General features: G+C 43.8%; 1 protein-coding gene across 2 annotated transcripts in view; it reads right to left on the bottom strand.

The window, feature by feature from the left end:
• The window catches only part of Intu (inturned planar cell polarity protein), a 74,694-nt gene extending 57,945 nt beyond the window's left edge, over window positions 1-16,749 (bottom strand). The window contains exon 1 of one of the 2 annotated variants that reach the window (XM_028895038.2): window positions 16,240-16,749. In XM_028895038.2, the coding sequence (XP_028750871.1) occupies window positions 16,240-16,328 (89 nt within the window). In that variant the 5' untranslated portion in view covers window positions 16,329-16,749. Of the gene's footprint in view, window positions 1-7,365; window positions 7,595-16,239 lie in introns of those variants that run through there. The other variant, XM_028895037.2, reaches the window with a different exon arrangement.
• Window positions 16,750-19,872: the final 3,123 nt, after the last annotated feature.

Below are 19,872 nucleotides of genomic sequence, written 5' to 3'. Positions count from 1 at the left end.
CATATTGAATTTGCATACAGGAAGCAAAGAGAGCATCACCAGCTGGATACCAGGTATTTAAAGACATGAGCCTATGTGGAACATTTCATATTCAAAACACAAGAGGATCTAGACTCCCTGGGAGACAAGTCTTTGGGAATGCCTGTGAATGACTATCTAGGCTAGCCTCTGGGCATGCCTGTGACTATCTAGATTAGGTTAGCCTCTGGGTATGCCTGTGACTATCTAGATTAGGTTAGCCTCTGGGTATGCCTGTGACTATCTAGATTAGGTTAGCCTCTGATCATACCTGTGACTATCTAGATTAGGTTAGCCTCTGGGCATGCCTGTGACTATCTAATTAGTTAGCTCTGGTATGCTGTGACTATTAATTAGGTTAGCCTCTGGTATGCTGTGACTATCTAGATTAGGTTAGCCTCTGATCATGCCTGTGACTATCTAGATTAGGTTAGCCTCTGGGTATGCCTGTGACTATCTAGATTAGGTTAGCCTCTGGGTATGCCTGTGACTATCTAGATTAGGTTAGCCTCTGATCATACCTGTGACTGTCTAGGTTAGCCTCTGGGCATGCCTGTGACTATCTAGATTAGGTTAGCCTCTGGGTATGCCTGTGACTATCTAGATTAGTTAGCCTCTGATCATACCTTGACTGTCTAGTTAGCCTCTGGCATGCCTGTGACTATCTAGATTAGGTTAGCCTCTGGTATGCTGTGACTATCTAGATTAGGTTAGCCTCTGGGTATGCCTGTGACTATCTAGATTAGGTTAGCCTCTGATCATGCCTGTGACTATCTAGATTAGGTTAGCCTCTGGGTATGCCTGTGACTATCTAGATTAGGTTAGCCTCTGGGCATGCCTGTGAGGGATTATAAGCATTAGGTTAACTGATGCACAAAGACCTACTGTAAATGTAGGTGGCACCATTCCATAAACCGGGGTTTTGGATTGAATTAAGAGGAGAAAGCTAGCTGAGCATTCACTGATCTCTGATCCTTGACCGACCATGGATGCAAGACCAGCTGCCTCAAGTACATACTACTATGACTTCTCTCCCGTGGTGGACTGTTCTCTCAAACTATAAACCAAATAAAGCCTCCCTTCTGTAAGTTGTCAGGTATATTGTTACAGCAATGAGACAAGGACCTAACACATCATGGGATTAATATGCATTCTATCTGGCATGTATTCAGTAGGTACCAGTCTGCCTAGGCTTTTCTGTGGTCCCCTGATAACATCTGAATTTCACCTCTGACAGTCTTCTAACGGAAAACCATCATGCTAGATGCTGTAGCAGCTTGAATATGGCAACCTCGGTGTGCTCTTCTAGCCTCAGTCACCATGGGCACAACAGAAAAGCATGTCTGAGAAGACAGGGAGCAGCTGAACCCACGACTAAGCAGTCACTGAGTGTAGTATATTTCTGCACCAGGAGCACAGCTCCACTGAAGCTATGACAATAGTGACCCCATTCCCACTTCCCATCCTGCAGCCAATGGGCTCACCTACATACGGCTAAGTTGGATTATAATCTAATGGGGGCAGAATAAAAATCACAGACCAGCAGCACATTTATGCTCATGCTAAGGCTTTAATGTACTTTTATTTTATTCATTGTGGGATGAAATCTTGCTATATGGCCCACGCCAGGCTTAGAATTACAATTCTCCTGACTCAGCCTCCAAAGTTTTCAGGATGATAGGCATGGGCCACTGAACCTAGTTTTACTGAACTTTTGAGGATGTCAGCTGGGACAGAGAGCTAACTGAACAGCTGAACTGCAAGAACTACACACACATACACACACACACACACACACACACACACACACACACACACACACACACACCTAGAGGGTAAAAGGCAGAGCAATTAAGAAGAAGCCAACAGGGATCTAGAAAGAGGTGGCACTTGAGTGCGGCCCTTCAGTGATTTTGACAAGTAGAGACAGAAAAGAGATTTCAAACCCAAGGAATACCGTGTATAAAGCTGCAGGTATGAAAGAGCAGATGAGCATTTCAGTGCAGGAAGTATCTCAGAGGATGAAGCTGGGGACGGGGAGATGGTTCACTGGGTAAGAGTGCTTGCTCCATAAGCAGGAGGACCAGGATTTGAATCCAAGGGGTTGGAGGGGAGATGGCCACTCAGGCCTGGCCCCCCAGCACTGTGAGACGTAAACAGAAGAGTCATCGGGGTTTGTTGACTGCCAGCCTACCTCCAGGTTCAGTGAGAGACCCTTTCTTTCTTCTTTAAAAAAAATGTATTCATTTACTTTACATCCCGACTACAGTTTCCCCTCCCTCCTCTTCTCCCATGACCTCCCTACCTCTCCCTCCACTCCCACCCCAATCCACCCCTCTGTTACTGTTCAGAAAGGGGCAGGCCTCCCATGGGTGTCACCAAAGCATGGCATATCAAGTTGAGGTAGGACTAAGCTCCTCCCCTCATATTAAGGCTGGGCAATTCAACTTGATAGGAGTCCCACAAGCAGATCAAGCTATACAACTGTCACATATATGTAGAGGGCCTAGGTCAGTCCCATACAGGCTCTCTGGTTGTCAGTCCAGACTCTGAGCTCCTATGAGCCCAGGTTAGTTGTTTCTGTGGGATTTTTTGTGATGTCCTTGAACCCCCTGGTTCATACAATCCTTCCTCCCTCTCTTCCAAAAGATTCCCCAAGCTTGGTCCAGCACTTGGCTGTGGGGAGAGATCCTTTCTTAAGGAATCAAGCAGAGTGACAGATCAGGACACCCAATATCCACCACTGATCTCTGTCAGTACATTAGCACACGCACATATATATACATATAACACACACACATAACAAAGATTAGATCAGCCAGGAAAAGAACTTTCAAAGTTATCCTAAGGAATCTAAGGATAGGGAGCCACTGAGATTTTGAGTAGAGCAGGAAAAATGGTTTAGAACTGTGTTGTCTTTTAAAGATTTATTTTAAATATGTTTTATTAATTCTTTGATAATTTCACAAAACTGTATTGATCATATTCACCCCCATCTCCTCCCCCCTAACTACTTCCAGATCCACCCTCACCTCTATCCCCACAATATATTATTATTATTATTTAAAGGACCCATCAAGTCCAATGCACTCCTGGATGTGGGGACATCCACTAGAGTATTTAGGGACCTAATAGGGACCATACCCTTAAAGAAAGCTAACTCACAAGAAGCCAGAAGCTAACCCAGAAGCCATCAACCATCCATAGTACCTTAGTTAGGAGTGGGGATTCATGAACCTCTTCCCCCTCCATGCCAGAATGCTAACTTGCTTCATCTTATGGCTCTCAGTGACAAATCTTTAGATCTGTATGTTTAAACTGGAGTGTCTGCAGAATCCAGAAAACCAGAAATGGATCACTGATGGGAGGGAGAATGAAATGGACTTCTTTTTTAATTGTGTGTGTGTGTGTGTGTGTGTGTGTGTGTGTGTGTGTATCTGTTGAGGCCAGAGGCATCAGATCTCCCCCTGAACTGGAGTTCCACATGATTGTGAGCCACCTGACAGGGCTGGAAACCGAACTTGGGTCCTCCCACACTTGCCACACTTGCCACACTCTTAATCTCAGAACCATCTCTCCCATCTTTGGAGAGAAAGTAAACTCTTGCAGCTGGAAGGAGGAATGGCTGACAATAGAAGCTGAACATCTCCAGCTGTTAGAAGGACCCCCCGCAGAGTGTGAGAGGGAGAGGAGAGGAGAGGCAAGGCCTGAGGCGGGTGGAGGGGGCTGTGAGGCGGGTGGAGGGGGAGGGGTGAGGAATGTGAGTACAACTGGAGACTTCCAAGTCTAAAGACAGAAAGCAAGAAGAAGGCGGTGAGGATGGAAGAGAAACAGAGAGTTCTCTTCACACACTGAGCTACAGGTAGAGTGAGGTGGCGGTTGGGAATTAACGTTTTCACCATTAACCCAGTCCCATGCTACTTATCTTATAAAACAACATGAGTTTATTAAAAAGACAAACTAATTAAAAGAAAAGTCAGGGTTCAGAACAGGAGAGAAAGGGAGAACTATTACCTTGAACAGGGTATAATAGTAATATGGCATCATGAATTTGAATGAAATATTTTGATTCCATAAGTCACTCATATCCATGTCAAAACTCAAGGAAAAAGTAAACATTGGAATGTTTACAAGGGAATCCTACTCAGAAAAAAAGAGATATGAACCACTACAGGCAACAACATAATTATCCCAAGAAAAAGACGGTAAACAAAACTAAATGACTGCGTTTGTATCAACTCTGGAAACCCAAAGGCACTTAGAGCAACAGAAAGCAAGTGGCTATGGGGAGAGGGACATGTGGTCCCAGACGCGTGGGAATTGGCTGGGTGAGGTATAATGTGCTATGTTGATGGGTGTCCAGGTTTTCACAGAGGCCTCAAAAAAGTGGCTGAAAATCTCAGGCAAGATTTAAAGGAGCTATTTGCTTTCTTCTCTAGCCAATCTTATTTTAGGTAGAAGTTTCTCAGCTTTGCACAGCTAAAATCTATTTTACAGTTACCCCTCTTCTTGCCCACCAGCCCTAGTTATAAACTAACAGTGACAAAAACAAAAACAAAACAAAACCACTTTAAAAAATTAAAAATCAATGTCATAAAATTGACAGCTTCTGGCCAACATGGACTAATCAACATTGTTTCAATGAAATGGTATCTGCAGACCAAAGCAAGGAAGCCTGGCATCACTGCCAAGGAAACGCCTGGTGTCCATTACCTAAGTTCTGGAGCAGTCAGTGGTTCCCTTAACCCAATTCTCCCAACAGTTTTGTCTCTGAAGCCTCCCTGAGGTGTAGACATAACAGCATCAACCTAAAACTTCTCTCTACCAGAACAAGCCTAAAACAGATCTATGAAAACAATGACCTGGGGCCCCAGAAACGGCTCACTGGCTGCCAAGCCTGATGACCTACGCTTGGTGCCCTGAACCCGCATGATAGGAGGAGAGAATCAACACCGTCGAAGTTGTCTTCTGACCGCCATACCTGTGTTATGGCAACTGTGAGCAAGCAAACACATATGTGTACACACACACACACACACACACACACAGAGACGCACAGGCACATGCTAAAATATTTTTTAAACCCTACCAGAATGTTATCTTAAATCAATTTCATCTCAAAATTAATAAACTTACTGACACTCATATGCAGGTTAAAGTGCGTTTTGATCATAAACATGCATGAAACAAACAATAACTTGTAAAAAGATGAGTCAGATAGCAACTGGAATCTTGAAGTCCAGGATATGTAATATGTCTTTCTTACTAAGTTTCATGAAGACTACAGAGGCAACAGGTGATTCTTAAAGAAGTTCAGGTTCATATTCCTAAGCCTTTCAGTGGAATGATTCTTCTCAAAGCAGGATGACCCAGCTTGCACTGTAACTATAGCTTAAGGAAGTAAATACCTAATATTGTAACAAAAGATGTGAACAAAAACTTCCCAGGGCAGGTCAGCAATTCTATCTTCATGTCACACACATCAATAAGGGACAGGCATAAAAATCTGAATTTTGGTAGGACCAGCAAAATACTTCCCAACAGGGGAGTACCATCAGGACAAGGACACTAGAGTATCTGGAGTGATTGATGAATGATTAATAAAGACATAGACACATGAATTATGGATCGTAAAATACTTAAGTTTTCCTACTACAAGGTTCTTGGGTTGCTCATTTCTAGAAAATCCCACTGGATGCTGGGTGCCCTGTCAGGAGTCTGTCTGGATTTCTAGAGACAGCATTCCTGTGCCCATAGGAACATTACACATTATTTCTAGGCTAACAGTGCATGACTAAGATGTGGAGAAACCAGGCATGGAAATGTCAGTCTGAGACTAACCATAGCACAACCTCCCAAGAAATTCATGAAATAACAGTGTCCTGGTTAATGACAACTGCCAACTTGATACAACCAGAATTATCTAGGAAGACAATTTCAACTGAGGAACTGCCTAGATCAGATGGACCTGTGGGCAGGTCTGTAGGGGATTGTCTTGATTGCTAATTGATCTAAGTCTCAACCCACTGTGGTCCTGAAACTATACAAGAAAGCTAGCTGAGCATAAGGCTACTTGCTTGCCAGCCAGCATCACCCCACATGCTTTCTGCCTTGCAGCTTTGGCTGTGAAGTGAGTTCTTTGTTTTGGAGTTATTGTTGTAGAAGAGCAAGCAGGCCTGCCTTGACTTCCCTCAGTAATGGACTGCAACCTGTAATTATAAGCCAAGTAAACCCTTTCTCCTCTAAGTTGCCTTTGGTCATAATTTCTTATTATAGCAATAGACATGAAACTAGAACAAACCACAAATGTTTACACCATTTTAAGATGACAACAATAACTTACAAAAAGTTGATATTCTTATATTTGTTCAAATTTTTAAGAATACAATCTACCCCTATTAAGCTTCTAGAATGGATTTAAGCAGAGTTTTCCCTCATTTTTAATTTAAGCAGGGTTTCCCTCACTTTTAATGCCAAAAAAAAAAAAAAAGTGTTACATATTGTTGGTTGAACATGTTGTAATTGCTAGTTCTAACTACACATAAAATATTATCCTAAAACTATGGGTAGCCATTGGGTACCCAGTGGCCTGAACTCTTCCACCAACAATCATTCACTGTAAGTTACCACAGGCTTTTCCAAGAAGTCCTTAATCCATAGCAACAGGTATAGATTACTAAAAAATGAAATACCGTGAATCAAAATAACTCATTCATGGTATTACCAAGAATTCCTACTTGAAATAGAAAGCCTAGGGTTGAATAGAAAAATACAGCATGAATATCCTGAAGCCAGAGAGGCTGTCTTGATAGTGAGGTGTGGAGGAGACTTCCTCTCTACTATCTATTCATTTTCATAAGAAGAAAACATCAACGTAATTAAAAACAGTTGCCTTATAAAGTGTGTACGCAGTCTCTTCTCCTATAAATACTCAGGAGTTGCAGGTGGAGAGGGACCTCGGAGGTTAGGTGCATTTGCTGCTCTTGGAGAGGGCTAGAGTTCAGTTCCAAGCACTCACAGCCGCTGGAAACCCTAGTTCCAGGGATCCAACGCCCTCTTCTGGCCTCTACGGGCACTGCACTCACGTGCACATGCCCACACACAGAGACACACAGGTACACAGAGTTAAAAATAATAAAAATACATCTTGTAAAATAATGCTCTGTAGTCTAAGTCACAAGTGTGGCAAGAAGGCAGGGTTCAGGAGCACCACGGACATCCTTCAGAAAGCACAGAGCCCACCGGGAGGAGAGACCCTCTTATCCGGAAACCTCAGCAAGCAGGCCAGCATCCCGCTCCCCGCACGTGCTCCCGGGGCGGAGGACCAGCAATCCCCTGGATCCTTACGTGTCGCTGCTGGCAGAGGAGCAGGAGCCCAAGCCGCTGGCCCCGGCGTCGGAGTCGTCTTCCTCCTCTTCCTCCTCCAGTGAGGACAGGTCTCCGGGGAGCTCGGCCGAGCGCCCGCGCGAGTCCCGCCACGCGGGGTCCGACATCATCACGACTGCGAGAGCTCAGGGTGGAGACACTCAGACCCCAGAGCCAGCGAGCCGCACCGCCATTTTGCCGGGCCGGGCCACGTGACCCCGATGTTCGTCTGAGATTGGCTGAAGCGTCGGTTGCCCGGGAGACAGAGAAGCTTCCCAGCAAAGACGCGGAGGATTGAAGAGAGCCAATGAGTGCTCTATCCACAGACTGCAAACTTAGCTGCTCAGTGTTTCCCCAAGCAGCGAGTAAGGCAGACATTCTTTCCCCCCTTTTCTTTTTTTTTTTTTTCTTTCCAGGCTGAGTATCTTACAGCTTGTACTTTGTCCTGTTTTCTTTTTTCTAATTTTTTTAAAATCGTGATCCAAAAGGATGGGTTCGATTTAGCAAGGTTTTTTGTTGTTGTTTTCACAGAACCTTAGAGATAAAGAACCTTTGCATTCATGCATCCCTAGGTGCTAATGCAAATATCTCCTTCCTTCCTTCCTTCCTTTCTTTCTTTCTTTTAAATGTTTTTTATCCGTGGTTTGTGAATACTTAAATCAAGTATTTTTAAGGTACACAATAGCTCTCACTGAGTCATCCATTGCCAACTCAATTACATTCGTTCTCAGTTCATATACCATGCTAAGTATCTGCATACAATGAAGTAAATAGTTCTCTATAGTTAAATAAGAAACTGAGACTTAGTGAGGTAAGAATGGTTATGCAGCTAGCAACAAAGTCAACCAAGGAATGAACTTTGGTCATTACAGTACACTACACTTTCTCCTCAGGAACCACTTCTCCATTTATCTGTGGTTTCATTTTCCAAGCTCAGCCAAGGTGAGAAAGTATTATATGACAGGTTCTAGAAGTGAAGGATGTGTTCTAGATTGCACGTCACTCTGGGCCGTGGTGAAATCTTACACAGTCTTGTTTCACTCACTTGGTAGTAAACCTTCTCTTTGTTCATTGTAGGCACATTGTATATGCAACTCACCATTACTCCCTTCTAGTAGCTGACTGGTTAGAAGACAAGCCATCAGTCAAGGTGTCAGTATCACAATGATTGTGTTTAATTAGGATGACCAACACTAGATCACCATGCCTAAATCATTTACCTAATATCACTCTGCATCTAGAAAAAAAAATACTGGCTTTCTCCTCCTAATATTGTACCATAATCAATGAAGAAGATGCCTGTGATAACAAAAGGTATGGAGACTTCTCCCCACAAGCAAGCAAGCATTGGACATCAGCAGTGTCCATCTACTCCAGCAATTTTGACACTGCCTGGAGATGCTCAGACCCTACATATTGAGGGATTATTTCCCCAAGATTGCCACCCAGGCCATGCCCTTTAAGATGGCAGTCACAAGCTCCAGCTTGTTTTTACTTATCTACTCCCTACAACATGAGGGTTTCATAACTCTCTCCTTAAATTTGACTAATCTGCTTGAGTGGCTCACAGATTCAGGGAAATCCTTATAGTTGTCGTTTTATTGTATGTCATTACAAAAATATAGATGAAAAGATACACAGGGTGAGGTACAGGAGAAGAGGTGCAGAATTGCAGTTACTTCCTTCAGTGTTCACTCTCCAAGAGAGCCTCCGTGTGCTGATCCATCTGTGGGTTCTCTGAACCCCCACCCCTTTTTTTGGTTCTTATGGAAATGTAATCACATAGGCCAGCTTGCTAACAGGCTGCACAGAAAGACTCAGTAATGCCTGGATGTATCTATTCTTTTGCATTTCTTTCTCCTAGGACTCCTCTGGAATGACGTGTCTTATGACCTATGTCAGACAGGGGTAGGTCACTGTAATAAAGAGACTATAATAGTTATGTTTCTGATAAAACATATATACTTTTCCACCATTAAAGTCTCAAACAATAAAATTAACCAAGATTTTATTCCAAAATAAAAAGTACTGTAGGCACCTGGTTGATAAGTTAGCCATTTGTTTGTTTGTTTGAGAGAGGGTCTCACTGTGCAGCCCTGGCTGGTCTGGAACACACTATGTAGACCAGGCTGGCCTTACATTCAGAGAGACTGGCCAGCCTCTGCCTCCCAGGTTCTGGGAGTGGAGATGTATATCACTATGTTTGGAGGCATCTCTTCATTTGTAAAGTAACCTATTAGAAGTTTTTTTAAAAGTAAAAGACATTTTAAAATACTTCATTTTTATGTTATGTATGTGGGTGTTTTGTCTGAATGTGTATCTGTGTACTATATGCATGCCCAGTGTGCTCAGAGGCCAGAAAGGGGCCATAGATGCCCTGGAACTTGCGTTCTAGACAGTTGTGAGCTGTCATGTAGGTGCTGAGAATCTAACCCAGATTCTCTAGAAGAGCAGCAAGTGCTCCCAACCACCATCTCCCCAGCCCTATAAAAGACATTTTCACTAGCAAAATATCCAGTCTTCTCCCCACCCCCAGTAATAGTCTGTAATTTCTATGAGCATCTATTAATCTTACATTGTGCTCATAAACCTCCACTGTTACTTCACTAGACAATAGAGTCTAAGTTCTGTATAGTCTTTAAAATGCTTTTCACAGAGCTGGGGATGCAGCTCACTTGACAGAGTGCTTATGTAGCATGCAGAAAGCCCTGAGTTCAATCCCCAGCATTATGAAAACCAGCTATGGTGGTGCATATCTGTAATCCCATCATTAGAGAGAGGCAGAAGGAGCAGACATTCAAGGTCATTGTTGACTACATAGAGAGGTTGAGACCAGTTTGGGATTCATGAAATCCTGTCTCAAAAATATTTTTTCCTAAATCAAATAACTGAGTATCAACTAGGAGTTAGGTCCTTAATTCCTATTACATATTAACCAAACTGAGGAAGTGTGTCCAACATATCTGATCAAAAGGAATCACTTACAGCTTACTAAATGTACAGGTTTTGGGATCAGAATCTGTAGCGGAAAAGCCTAGAAATTTTTGTTGTTATTTAAAGATTTATTTTTTCCTTATGTATATGGATGTGTTGCTTGCATGTATGTATGTATGTGTGCATGCCTGGTACCTGAGGATGTCAGAAGAGGGTGTTGGATCCCCTATAACTGAAGTTACAGGTGGTTGTAAGCCACTACGTGGGTGCTGGGAGTCAAAATGGTTCCACTGTAAGAACAAGTATTCTAAACCCTGAGCCATCTCTCCAGCTCCCAAATCTCTGTTTTAAATGAGGGCTCCAAATGGTTCTGAAGTCTTGGGAAATGATGCCCTAAGCTTTGCCCCAGACCAATGCTTCTTTGGGACAGGATGGTTGGTACTTTTGAGTACTCTGCCACCACTCCCACTTGGTGAATTTGAGCCTGGCTGACCAGCTCTGAATCTCTCTACAAAACCACATCTGTACAACCCCCAGCACATCAGTCTCTTCAAGCTTCACTTTCCTGTTCTCTTAATTCACAGTGGTACCCACTACACAGGACTGTTTGGAGTACAGTGAGTTATGCGTGTAAAATACCTAGTGCAAGCAGTGTCAGTAGACCGAGCCTCTCTGTAGGCTTATGCAGTTCTCTTGATGCTTCTACATGATGCATTTGTTCAAATACAGTACAACTTTTCTCTTTAAGACACAATAGCTCTTTTTAAAAGCCACCCAGAAACGTCTACCTGAGTAAGAAGTCCTTTTTCCTATCTTCCCTCAATCAAATATCCTATGTGTATTTGACATCCATCGTGTCCTGGAGACATGATGAGGTGACCGGTTGTTTCTTCTTTAAACTTCTCTCCTTTCACAAACTTGAATCACAGCCAAAGAAAAAGAAAAGAAAAAAGATCCCTATAAAAGTATATTGTCTAATAAAGATTCCTTGTACTAGATACTCCATATGTCAACTTCCTGGGCTAATTAAGTTCCATCTGTTAGTTTAATTGAAGAAAGAGAAAAAGAGAGAGAATTTATGTGTAACTACCTTACTTGATCTTTCATACAGACCTACATACAATACAACAACAACTATTTTTATTCTTAATTTAATTTGGGTGGGTGTGGTATCAGCAAATTGTATCTCCAACTTTATTAATTTTTAAAATCTTAATTGTGTTGGGAAAGGATGGAGAAAGAAAAAGAAAATAACATCAGGGTCTTCTGAAAATACCCTGTTAGTTCAAGGACTTAATAATTGGAAATTACAAGAAAATCTTAAAGATTTAGACTGGGGTATATTCTCATTTTCTATTTTTGACTGTATAAAAATTGAAGCCCAAAAATGTTTAGTTTCATATGTAGGAGACACAAGGTCAAAATTTCCATAGATTACCATCTCAATTAGGCAAACAATACAATTCAGACATAAAATACCTCAGATAAGAACATAATTAAATATTTACTATCGTTAGCAGGCTCAGGGCTCTCTATTTAGCAGGAGGAGTAGTTAGCAATGAGAGATAAATGAAAACAGGGTCATGGGAGATGATGTTCATTTAAACCCCAGGGCAAAAGTTGATGTAATGCAGCTTTGTCAGGAACTAATCAATAGTGCCCTAAGTGTGAACACAGGAATAACACTTTATAAAATGTGCAATAATAGTTTTAAAAAATTATTTTAAAGTAATCATTTTTAAATGATGGTAGACCAATAAATACCATTTAAAATACCGTGACTTTCTAATGTGGAGTTTTAAAAAATATTCCAAGATAGAATTACAATATATAAAAGACACTCTGCAATGCTAAATTTATGTAATGAAGTTACAGTCTGAAATCTCAATTTTCTCATATGAAAATGGAATCCCTTGTTCATATGTACAGGACTTAATTGCTACAAGATCATTTAAATGAGAACAGAACATAGAAGAGGCTCCAGAAGCAGATCCAGGCTGGGGCAGGTCAGGGGTAACGTGCTTCTTTAACACGCTTAAAACTGTGGCTTCAATCCCCACTTTGGCAGAAACCAAACAACGGGATTCAATTCTTTCCCAGTCAGTCACCCAATAACTGCAGCAGACGACGCACCACGCGAGCCCCAAGCCCAGTTCATCCGTCCTTCCTTCCTTGTCTTCATTCTCTAGCTCTACTTACAAACTCTAACTCATTTGCTGAACTGTTCGGTCGCCAGTGACCAGTATTTGCCAACCAGAAGCAAAGAGGCCCCTAACGCAGGAATGCCCAGCTGGGGGAGTTGCTGATGGTCTACAACCTACTGGTGAAGAGACAAGGAGGAAAGAAAGAGCAGACACAAGAGTCGGGAGAAAACGACTGCCGATATGAGCGCTGAAAGCATTGCTGGTGCCCTTTAAAAACCTGCGGTGTTGTGAGCCGTGCAGTCACCGGCAGTGACAGTCACGTGCTGGATAATGCAGAAGCGCCATGCTCTCCTTGGTCAGAGAGCTGTGTCCTTTGAGTCTAGAACTAAGAACAAACTGAATGTAGGCAAAGTCAGTTTTCTTACATGAAGACAGCATTAATAATTTACCCACCACATGGTGTTGTTAAAATTCAAATGTGATAACCCTTAAATCTAATGCCTTACTGTTGAAAAAATAACACAGTATATATTGTACATTGTATTTTCCTAAGCTTTTGCTTTTATTATTATTTATTTTAGTTTTTACTTTCAAGTTTAAAAAGGTATCTTATACTATCTTGGTAACAGGACTCTGTAATCAACAGGGCATACATTTACCTCCAAAAGGCCTAGATACTTGATACATTTTGAATACACACATTTTTGCTGTTGGTAAAAGTATGAACTTCAGAGCGTCCAGTATTTTCACCTGTCTGTTGGCTTAGGTGTCCACAAACCACTGTTCTAGTCCAGCGCCATCATTAGCCACCAGATCTCCAACAACTGACTCTGGGAGTCTCTAAGAATAGCCTCTCACCTGTGTTTTGTTTTAGAACCCAGACAACAGTTACTAACACCACCCCTTATGCTTGGTAGGACTTTATGTTCACAGAGCACTGCCACGTGACAGAAGTTCACAGTGTCACCCTATAATGTGGGTCTCTCCAAGTTACAGAAGACCGAGTTACCGTCTCATCAAGTTACAGGACTCTGCAACAGAAATGCCACTCTGAGAGGACTGAATTCACTAGCCATGTGCATAAGTTGTTTAAAAGTATTTGTAAAATTTGATTTAAAAGTATTTGGAAAATACTAATGAGCCGGGCGGCAGCGGCGCACGCCTTTAATCCCAGCACTCAGGAGGCAGAGTCAGGTGGATCTCTGTGAGTTTGTAGGCCAGCCTGGTCTACAGAGCAAGATCCAGGACAGGCACCAAAACAACACAGAGAAACCCTGTCTCGAAAAAACAAAAAACAAAAAACAAAAAAAAAAACAAAAAAAAAAAAACAAAAAAAAAAACAAAGAAAGAAAGAGAGAAAGAAAATACTAGTGAGTACTACAGAGTATTTCAAATAATCAAATGACTCCAAAACATTAACTTGCTTAAGTAAAAATAACTGAGAAATGAAATATGGGAGCCTTTCTTCAGGCTCAGATAATCTGACTTTTGTTCCCAAAGCAGACTAGCTGAAGTCTTTGCTCACTGGTGAGCGACCTGTCACTTGAGTACTGGCATGCTTGGTTCTAGTATCTTTCTCAGCAGTTAAGCAATTCAGTGCTGTAGGTTCTGAAAACCATATTTGCAATGGAAAATACACAAGTAATTAACAAACCAACAACCGGAAGACCTAGCTTTTAAATTTAAACATGAAAATAAAATGAAATCGCCTAGTGTTTTCTTCAGTATGAATTTCCTGCGGCCCTGGTCTCTTTAAAGCTTTTGTCAAAATTTTGTGGATGACTTACAAGGTATTTATTTCTTTTTATTCTCTGACAGTTTCATCTGCATGTAGTGAACTTTAGGCTCGTTCACACCCTGTCACCCTGTCTCACCCCCTCCCCGCTCAAACCCTTCCTCTCTAGCTCTCAGCCTCCTACTTGCAAGTCTTTGAGTGTGTGTGCAACCCAGGGGGTTTAGATAGGGTTGCCTATATATGCAACAGATGCTCCTAAAGGAAAACATAAAAATATTGCCAAAACAACTTTAAAACACAGATTATGCACTGGTCTGGTTCATGCAAATGACAATAAATGGATGAATATGTTTTAAAGGGTGTTCCATACAAAGCCTTATATATGCAAGCAAAAAGTATTTGAAAAGTATGAATGTGTGTGAAAATGTGTCCTCATCAAGTGAGAGAGAAACTTTGTTATGTCACAAAATTTTAAACAGGTGTTTTGAAAACACAAAATGACAATAAAACACAAAATAATAGAACACGCAAAAATCAGTGCAATGCAAAGATGAAAAGACTTTCATATTCTGTTAAAAAGAAATCGCTGTTAGCCATAGTACTGACAAACTGAGTTCAGATTCCTTCGGCTGCCTTTGCAGATGGTAGCAGTTATTATGTAATTCAGATGAAGTGGCTTTTCATTCTAATGCTGAGCAGGTGTATTCCGGAAATACTCCTGAAATGATCACCTCAGGCTGAGGACTAGAGTTTAAACCTTCTCTTTTGCCCTGCTTCATTTAGGCAGGCTTGTGCTTTGAGTTTGAGGCTCTGTAGTGTTAATCAGTTTGGATTTTTTTCTTTCTACTTGACATTTCAAACAAGAAAAATAAGAAATTTTGTTGCAATGGAGTCTTGGGTGTTTAAAACAAATTTCCTCCCAGCTAGGCCAAAATCATGCTGTGAGTAACTCTACAGTGAACACTCCTGAATTGTAACTTTATCAAACCAAGCGGGAATCATCCTTGGGAATTTAGCTCCTCCTTTGACAGTATTTCATTTTACACGGCAACAGCTGTCTAGCGGGGTGGAGAGTGGGGTGCAGAAAACTTCAAGTTTCAGAAGACAGCTCTCGAGTCAAAGAAATCCAATTTTAAAACCCCTGGCAGCCGGGCAGCGCAAGCCTTTAATCCCAGCACTAGGGAGGCAGAGCCAGGCGGATCTCTATGAGTTCGAGGCCAGACTGGTCTATAGGGCGAGATCCAGGACAGGCACCAAAGCTACACAGAGAAACCCTGTCTCAAAAAAACGAAAAAAAAGAAAAGAAAACTTGCATAACGCTGCCCCCTCCCTCACACTTTCTAGAGCTCATATGGTTTTGTATAAAGACTTAAAAGGGTCACTTGAAACGTTTACAGATGAGAGAACTCACGTAAACCTCCCTGGCAGATATTTACTAAGCTGGCTTACTCGTCCTCACCACAGAGGTATTCAAGAGAAACCCTTCATTTATTTCTAAGCGATTCCCCCTCCTATCATATCTCAATAAGGCCAGGCCTTTCGAGTTAGCAACGTTAACTGCCATGCATTCAAGTTTGTTCTCGGCGTGGATTCCTTTCTCACCAATAAACTCATCGCCTTCAGCGTGGGTTTTAATCTTTGTTCGCCTGTTTCGCATCAAAAATCGGGTTGGATAAGCTGATGGAAAGTTGAGGTTCTCTTCCTTATAACTCCTATATTGTGCAGTTCCGCAGCGTGTAGGGGGTGGGGTGAAATTAGATTTGTTAAAACAGAAATTCTTTCTAATTTCACTCACAAAGTCCAGCAAAGCTCTCGGCTCCCCCCCAAACCTCCCGCAGAAAGTGCAGAGCGCCTTGAGAAGCAGCTTTGCTTCACGTGGTCCTTCCTCTTCTTTATAAAGTGGAGCCTCACGGAGCCGATTGGCGCGGGGCTGGAGTCTCAGCGACCCTAGGCACCTAGCACCGACTCCGGGAGGGATCTCTGCACTTAGCCGAACCCTGCCTCTGTGCCCAGCCCGGCCGCATCCCGGAAGCCCGCACTGACCTGTGTAGCAAGACGCGCTGCACTGAGTCCAGGTCCTCCAGGTTGCGGGGCGCGGGCTTGGGGATGCTGGTCCTACCCCCCTGAAACATGCCCGTGGGGAGCCGCCGCGAGGGCGAGCCTCGGGGCGGCAGCGGGTGTCAGCGGTTCCCCAGCTTGACTGCGATCGATGATGAAGGACACGAATGCCCAGGTGGCACCGGGGGGTCCGTGTGCTCCGGGGAAGCCGGCGGGAGCGATCGCGAGGTCTCTGCAGGTGGGCGCTCTATTGGCGCCGCCCAGATCCCCAGGGTCGGGGTGCCCCGTAGCCCCTCGGGACCCTGCGACCGCTCCAGGCACCGCGCTCCAAGGGCGCTCTCTTGCTGCGGTGCACGCTCCGCTCCTCACCCTGGGTTAGCCGACCTCAGGCGGCCCCAGCCTAGAGCACCAGTGTCCAGGCGCCGCCCCAGGGCAAGACGCTGCCACCTGAGGCCACCAGCGAGCTAGGCGAGGAGGAGGCGCTTGCGGGACAGATGAGCAGGCCCCTTGGCTGTGCTGCAGACTAGGAAAGTGAGCTGGGAAGAGGAGCCAGATGCCCCTGTGGGTGGGACTTTAAACCCTTTAACCATATGCAAGCTGGGCTGTTGGTGCTCTTCTTTCTTCCCTGCACTAGGGAGGCTGAGGCAGGAGCATAGTTACCAGTTGGAGTCCAGCCTGCTCTATGTAAGGAGTGCCAGGCCAGTTAAGGCTACATAACAAGGCCCTGTCCCAAAACAAACATGCAAAAATCAAAAAGGAACCGTATATGTGAGTGAGTCTGTGTGAAGGGTGTTTGCAGGCCTGACTGACATGAGGCTTTTATTCAGTCCTTGGGAGATAGAGTTGAAATGTCCTGGACCTCAGTTGACCCTTGGTTCCAAAGCAACATGTACCCTTGCACTCCATGGTTCGGGGAGAGAAAGAGAAGAGGAAGAAGAATGGAAGCTTAGCTCAATGTTCTCAAAGTCTCTTGCTAGCCATAGAATTGGGGTCTTCATATAATACAATAAACAATAAGCTCATTCACGTCACCCTAAGTATAGTGGGATTCTTAAGCGCTGGTACCGAAATGGGTCCTAATTTGGAAACAGTCTTTGACATGTAACAAAGATGAGATTATACTGAATTAGAGTGTTCCTTAATCTGTCAGGGGGCCTTTATAAGAGGAGAGAAAAGGGGCTGGGGGTGGCTCATCAGAGTACTTGTTCTTGTAGAGGACCTGGGTTTGGTTCCCAGCACCCACACGCTGATTAACAACCATTTGTAACTCAGGTTCTAGGGGATCCAATAGCGTCTTCTGACCTCTGCTGGCACTAGAAACACACTAGGTACTCAGACATGCATGCAGGCAAAACACTTGTGCATAGATACACATGCAGGCAAATCACACATATACATAAAATATAAATCAATATAAAAATAACAAGAACAAGAAAAAGAAATACACACAAACACACACACAGAGAAGAGAGAGAGAGAGAGAGAGAGAGAGAGAGAGAGAGAGAGAGAGAGAGAGAGAGAGAGAGAGAGAGAAGACTGCTGGACAGCAGATATGGAGTGATGAATCTCTACATGTATTCATCAGCTTTCCATCGCTACCATGAAATACCCGTGAAAACAGATGGCCCCATCTGATCAGCAGGTACACACACTGCCTTTCAGGATGCCTGATGAGAGTAGCAGCAGACACTTGGAGAAGCAAATTCCTTGCCTCATTGCCAGAAAGTAGAGGAGGAAGAGGAAGAGACCAAAGTCCCACAATCCCTTGAAAGAGCTCACCCCCTTGTGACTTAGAGTCCCATGTGTTCAAGATTCCTCAATAACACCACTCTGGGGGTCAAGCCTGAAGCACCTGAGCCTCTGGGGTCAGTCAGTGACCCCACTGAAGCAGCGAGCAGTACCAAAGATTGCTGGCAGTCCCAAAAGCTAGGCATGGAGCCAAGCATCCTCTAGAACCCCCGAGGGGTCACGGTCCTTCTAACAGCTTCATTTGAGGCTTCTAGTCTCCAGAACGATGGGAAGATAAATCTCTGATGTTTTAAGCACCTAGTGTGCCGCTATTTGGTGTAAGTCCAGGGGAGCTAGAACAGTTAGCTTCTTCCATGTGTGAAATGGGAGACAAGATCATCTGCTGGATATGACAGGGGGCCAAGGTAGAGGCCTGAGAAAAGCACAGGAAAGGTGATCTGCTTGGGCCAGAGGAAGAGGGTGACCAGAATGACAAACGTAAAGAGTTTTCCAGACCTTTTGAGAGTTGTGAGAAGCAGGATTGCTAAACACCCTCCCAGAGATGTTCCATCATGATCCACAGAGCCCAAAAACATAACAACTAAGCACACTGGTGCTACACTAGTTCTCATGGTGCAGCAGGTGATGAGATGTGGAGATTCTTCTATGAGAAAGACCTAGTTGCATGAATCCTGGAAAGCAGAGAGCTTTGTCAGAGAGAGCTGAGGGGCTGGGAGAGATACCTACATTGATAAAATGCTTGCCTTGACGGCATGAGGACAGAAGTTTGATGCTCAGAAACATGTCAAACAGCTAGGTAGCCCTGCTTGTAATTCCAGCCGTGGAGAGACAGAGCTAAGTGGACCCCCGGTGTTTGCTGGTTAACCAGCCCTGGTGGAGAGATGCTCATGAGTAGAATTCATGGAGCAGTGGTGGCCTGGAGGATAGAGGCTGCATGGAGGGCATGCAGTAGCTTTAGAAGCAGAGAGTGAAAGCTGGCTGAGTGCCAGCCCGGAAATGGGGGCATAGATTTCACAACCACAAAACAGCTCCACTCTGCCAACGACCTGCATAAACCTGCAAGAGGATTGCCCCATTCACCCCCCCCCCATCCTTCAGTGCCTTATCCCCAGGGAAAGCTTGACTTTGTTCTGTGAGACTCTAAGCACATCCCCTAGTTTCACTAGGCTTCTGAGCTAGTTGTTGAGTGCACAAAGTTTGTGCCATTTCTATGTATCAAGAGAAAACGGACGCAGGGTGTTTTCAGGGGTGCAGATGGCAAGTTGCCCAGGGAGCAGACTCCACCCAGTTGGGCTTGTGGGCAGGAGTAGCTTTAGCTGTACTTGGCAGCTACAGTGTAGGCATGAATTTCTCCATACCACACTCTCCTGGGTTCCTTGCTTTTGCATTTTGTGGGTGGTGGTGGTGGTTCCTTTTCTTTTCCTAAGCCATAAAGGTTGGGACTCTTCTTCCCAAGTACACAACAACTTCCTTCAAAGGTTGGAAAGGCTCTCATGTAGAACTGATTCCTCAAATCAACTCATCTTCCAAGTTACAATCAGGACTGATGGTCTTTCTACAATGGCACATTTACAATTAACAAACAAAGGCAGGGAGATGCCTCTGAGATGAAGATTTCCACATACCAAGTTTGTTGATAAATGTAGGGAGATAAAGGAGGGAAATGAAGGAATCACGTGGGCAGGAGGAATATTTCAATTACAATACAGTCCCAACAAATATTCAGCCGATTCTGTGTCCTTATCAGGGGTGGTCTTGAGTGCTGTGTAGTGGGTAGCTATTCCAGCTTGGATCTGGAATTTCCAACCCCTACTGAGACTCTGGCAACTGTCACGCCTACGAGGCGGAGCCAAGGGAGGCGTCTGGAGA

The sequence above is a fragment of the Peromyscus leucopus genome, chromosome 6 (genome assembly GCF_004664715.2).
Source record: "Peromyscus leucopus breed LL Stock chromosome 6, UCI_PerLeu_2.1, whole genome shotgun sequence".
In the NCBI taxonomy this organism is placed as follows: Eukaryota; Metazoa; Chordata; class Mammalia; order Rodentia; family Cricetidae; genus Peromyscus; species Peromyscus leucopus.
Note: the sequence above shows the minus strand (reverse complement) of the source record. Positions and strands in the feature narration are given on the sequence as shown.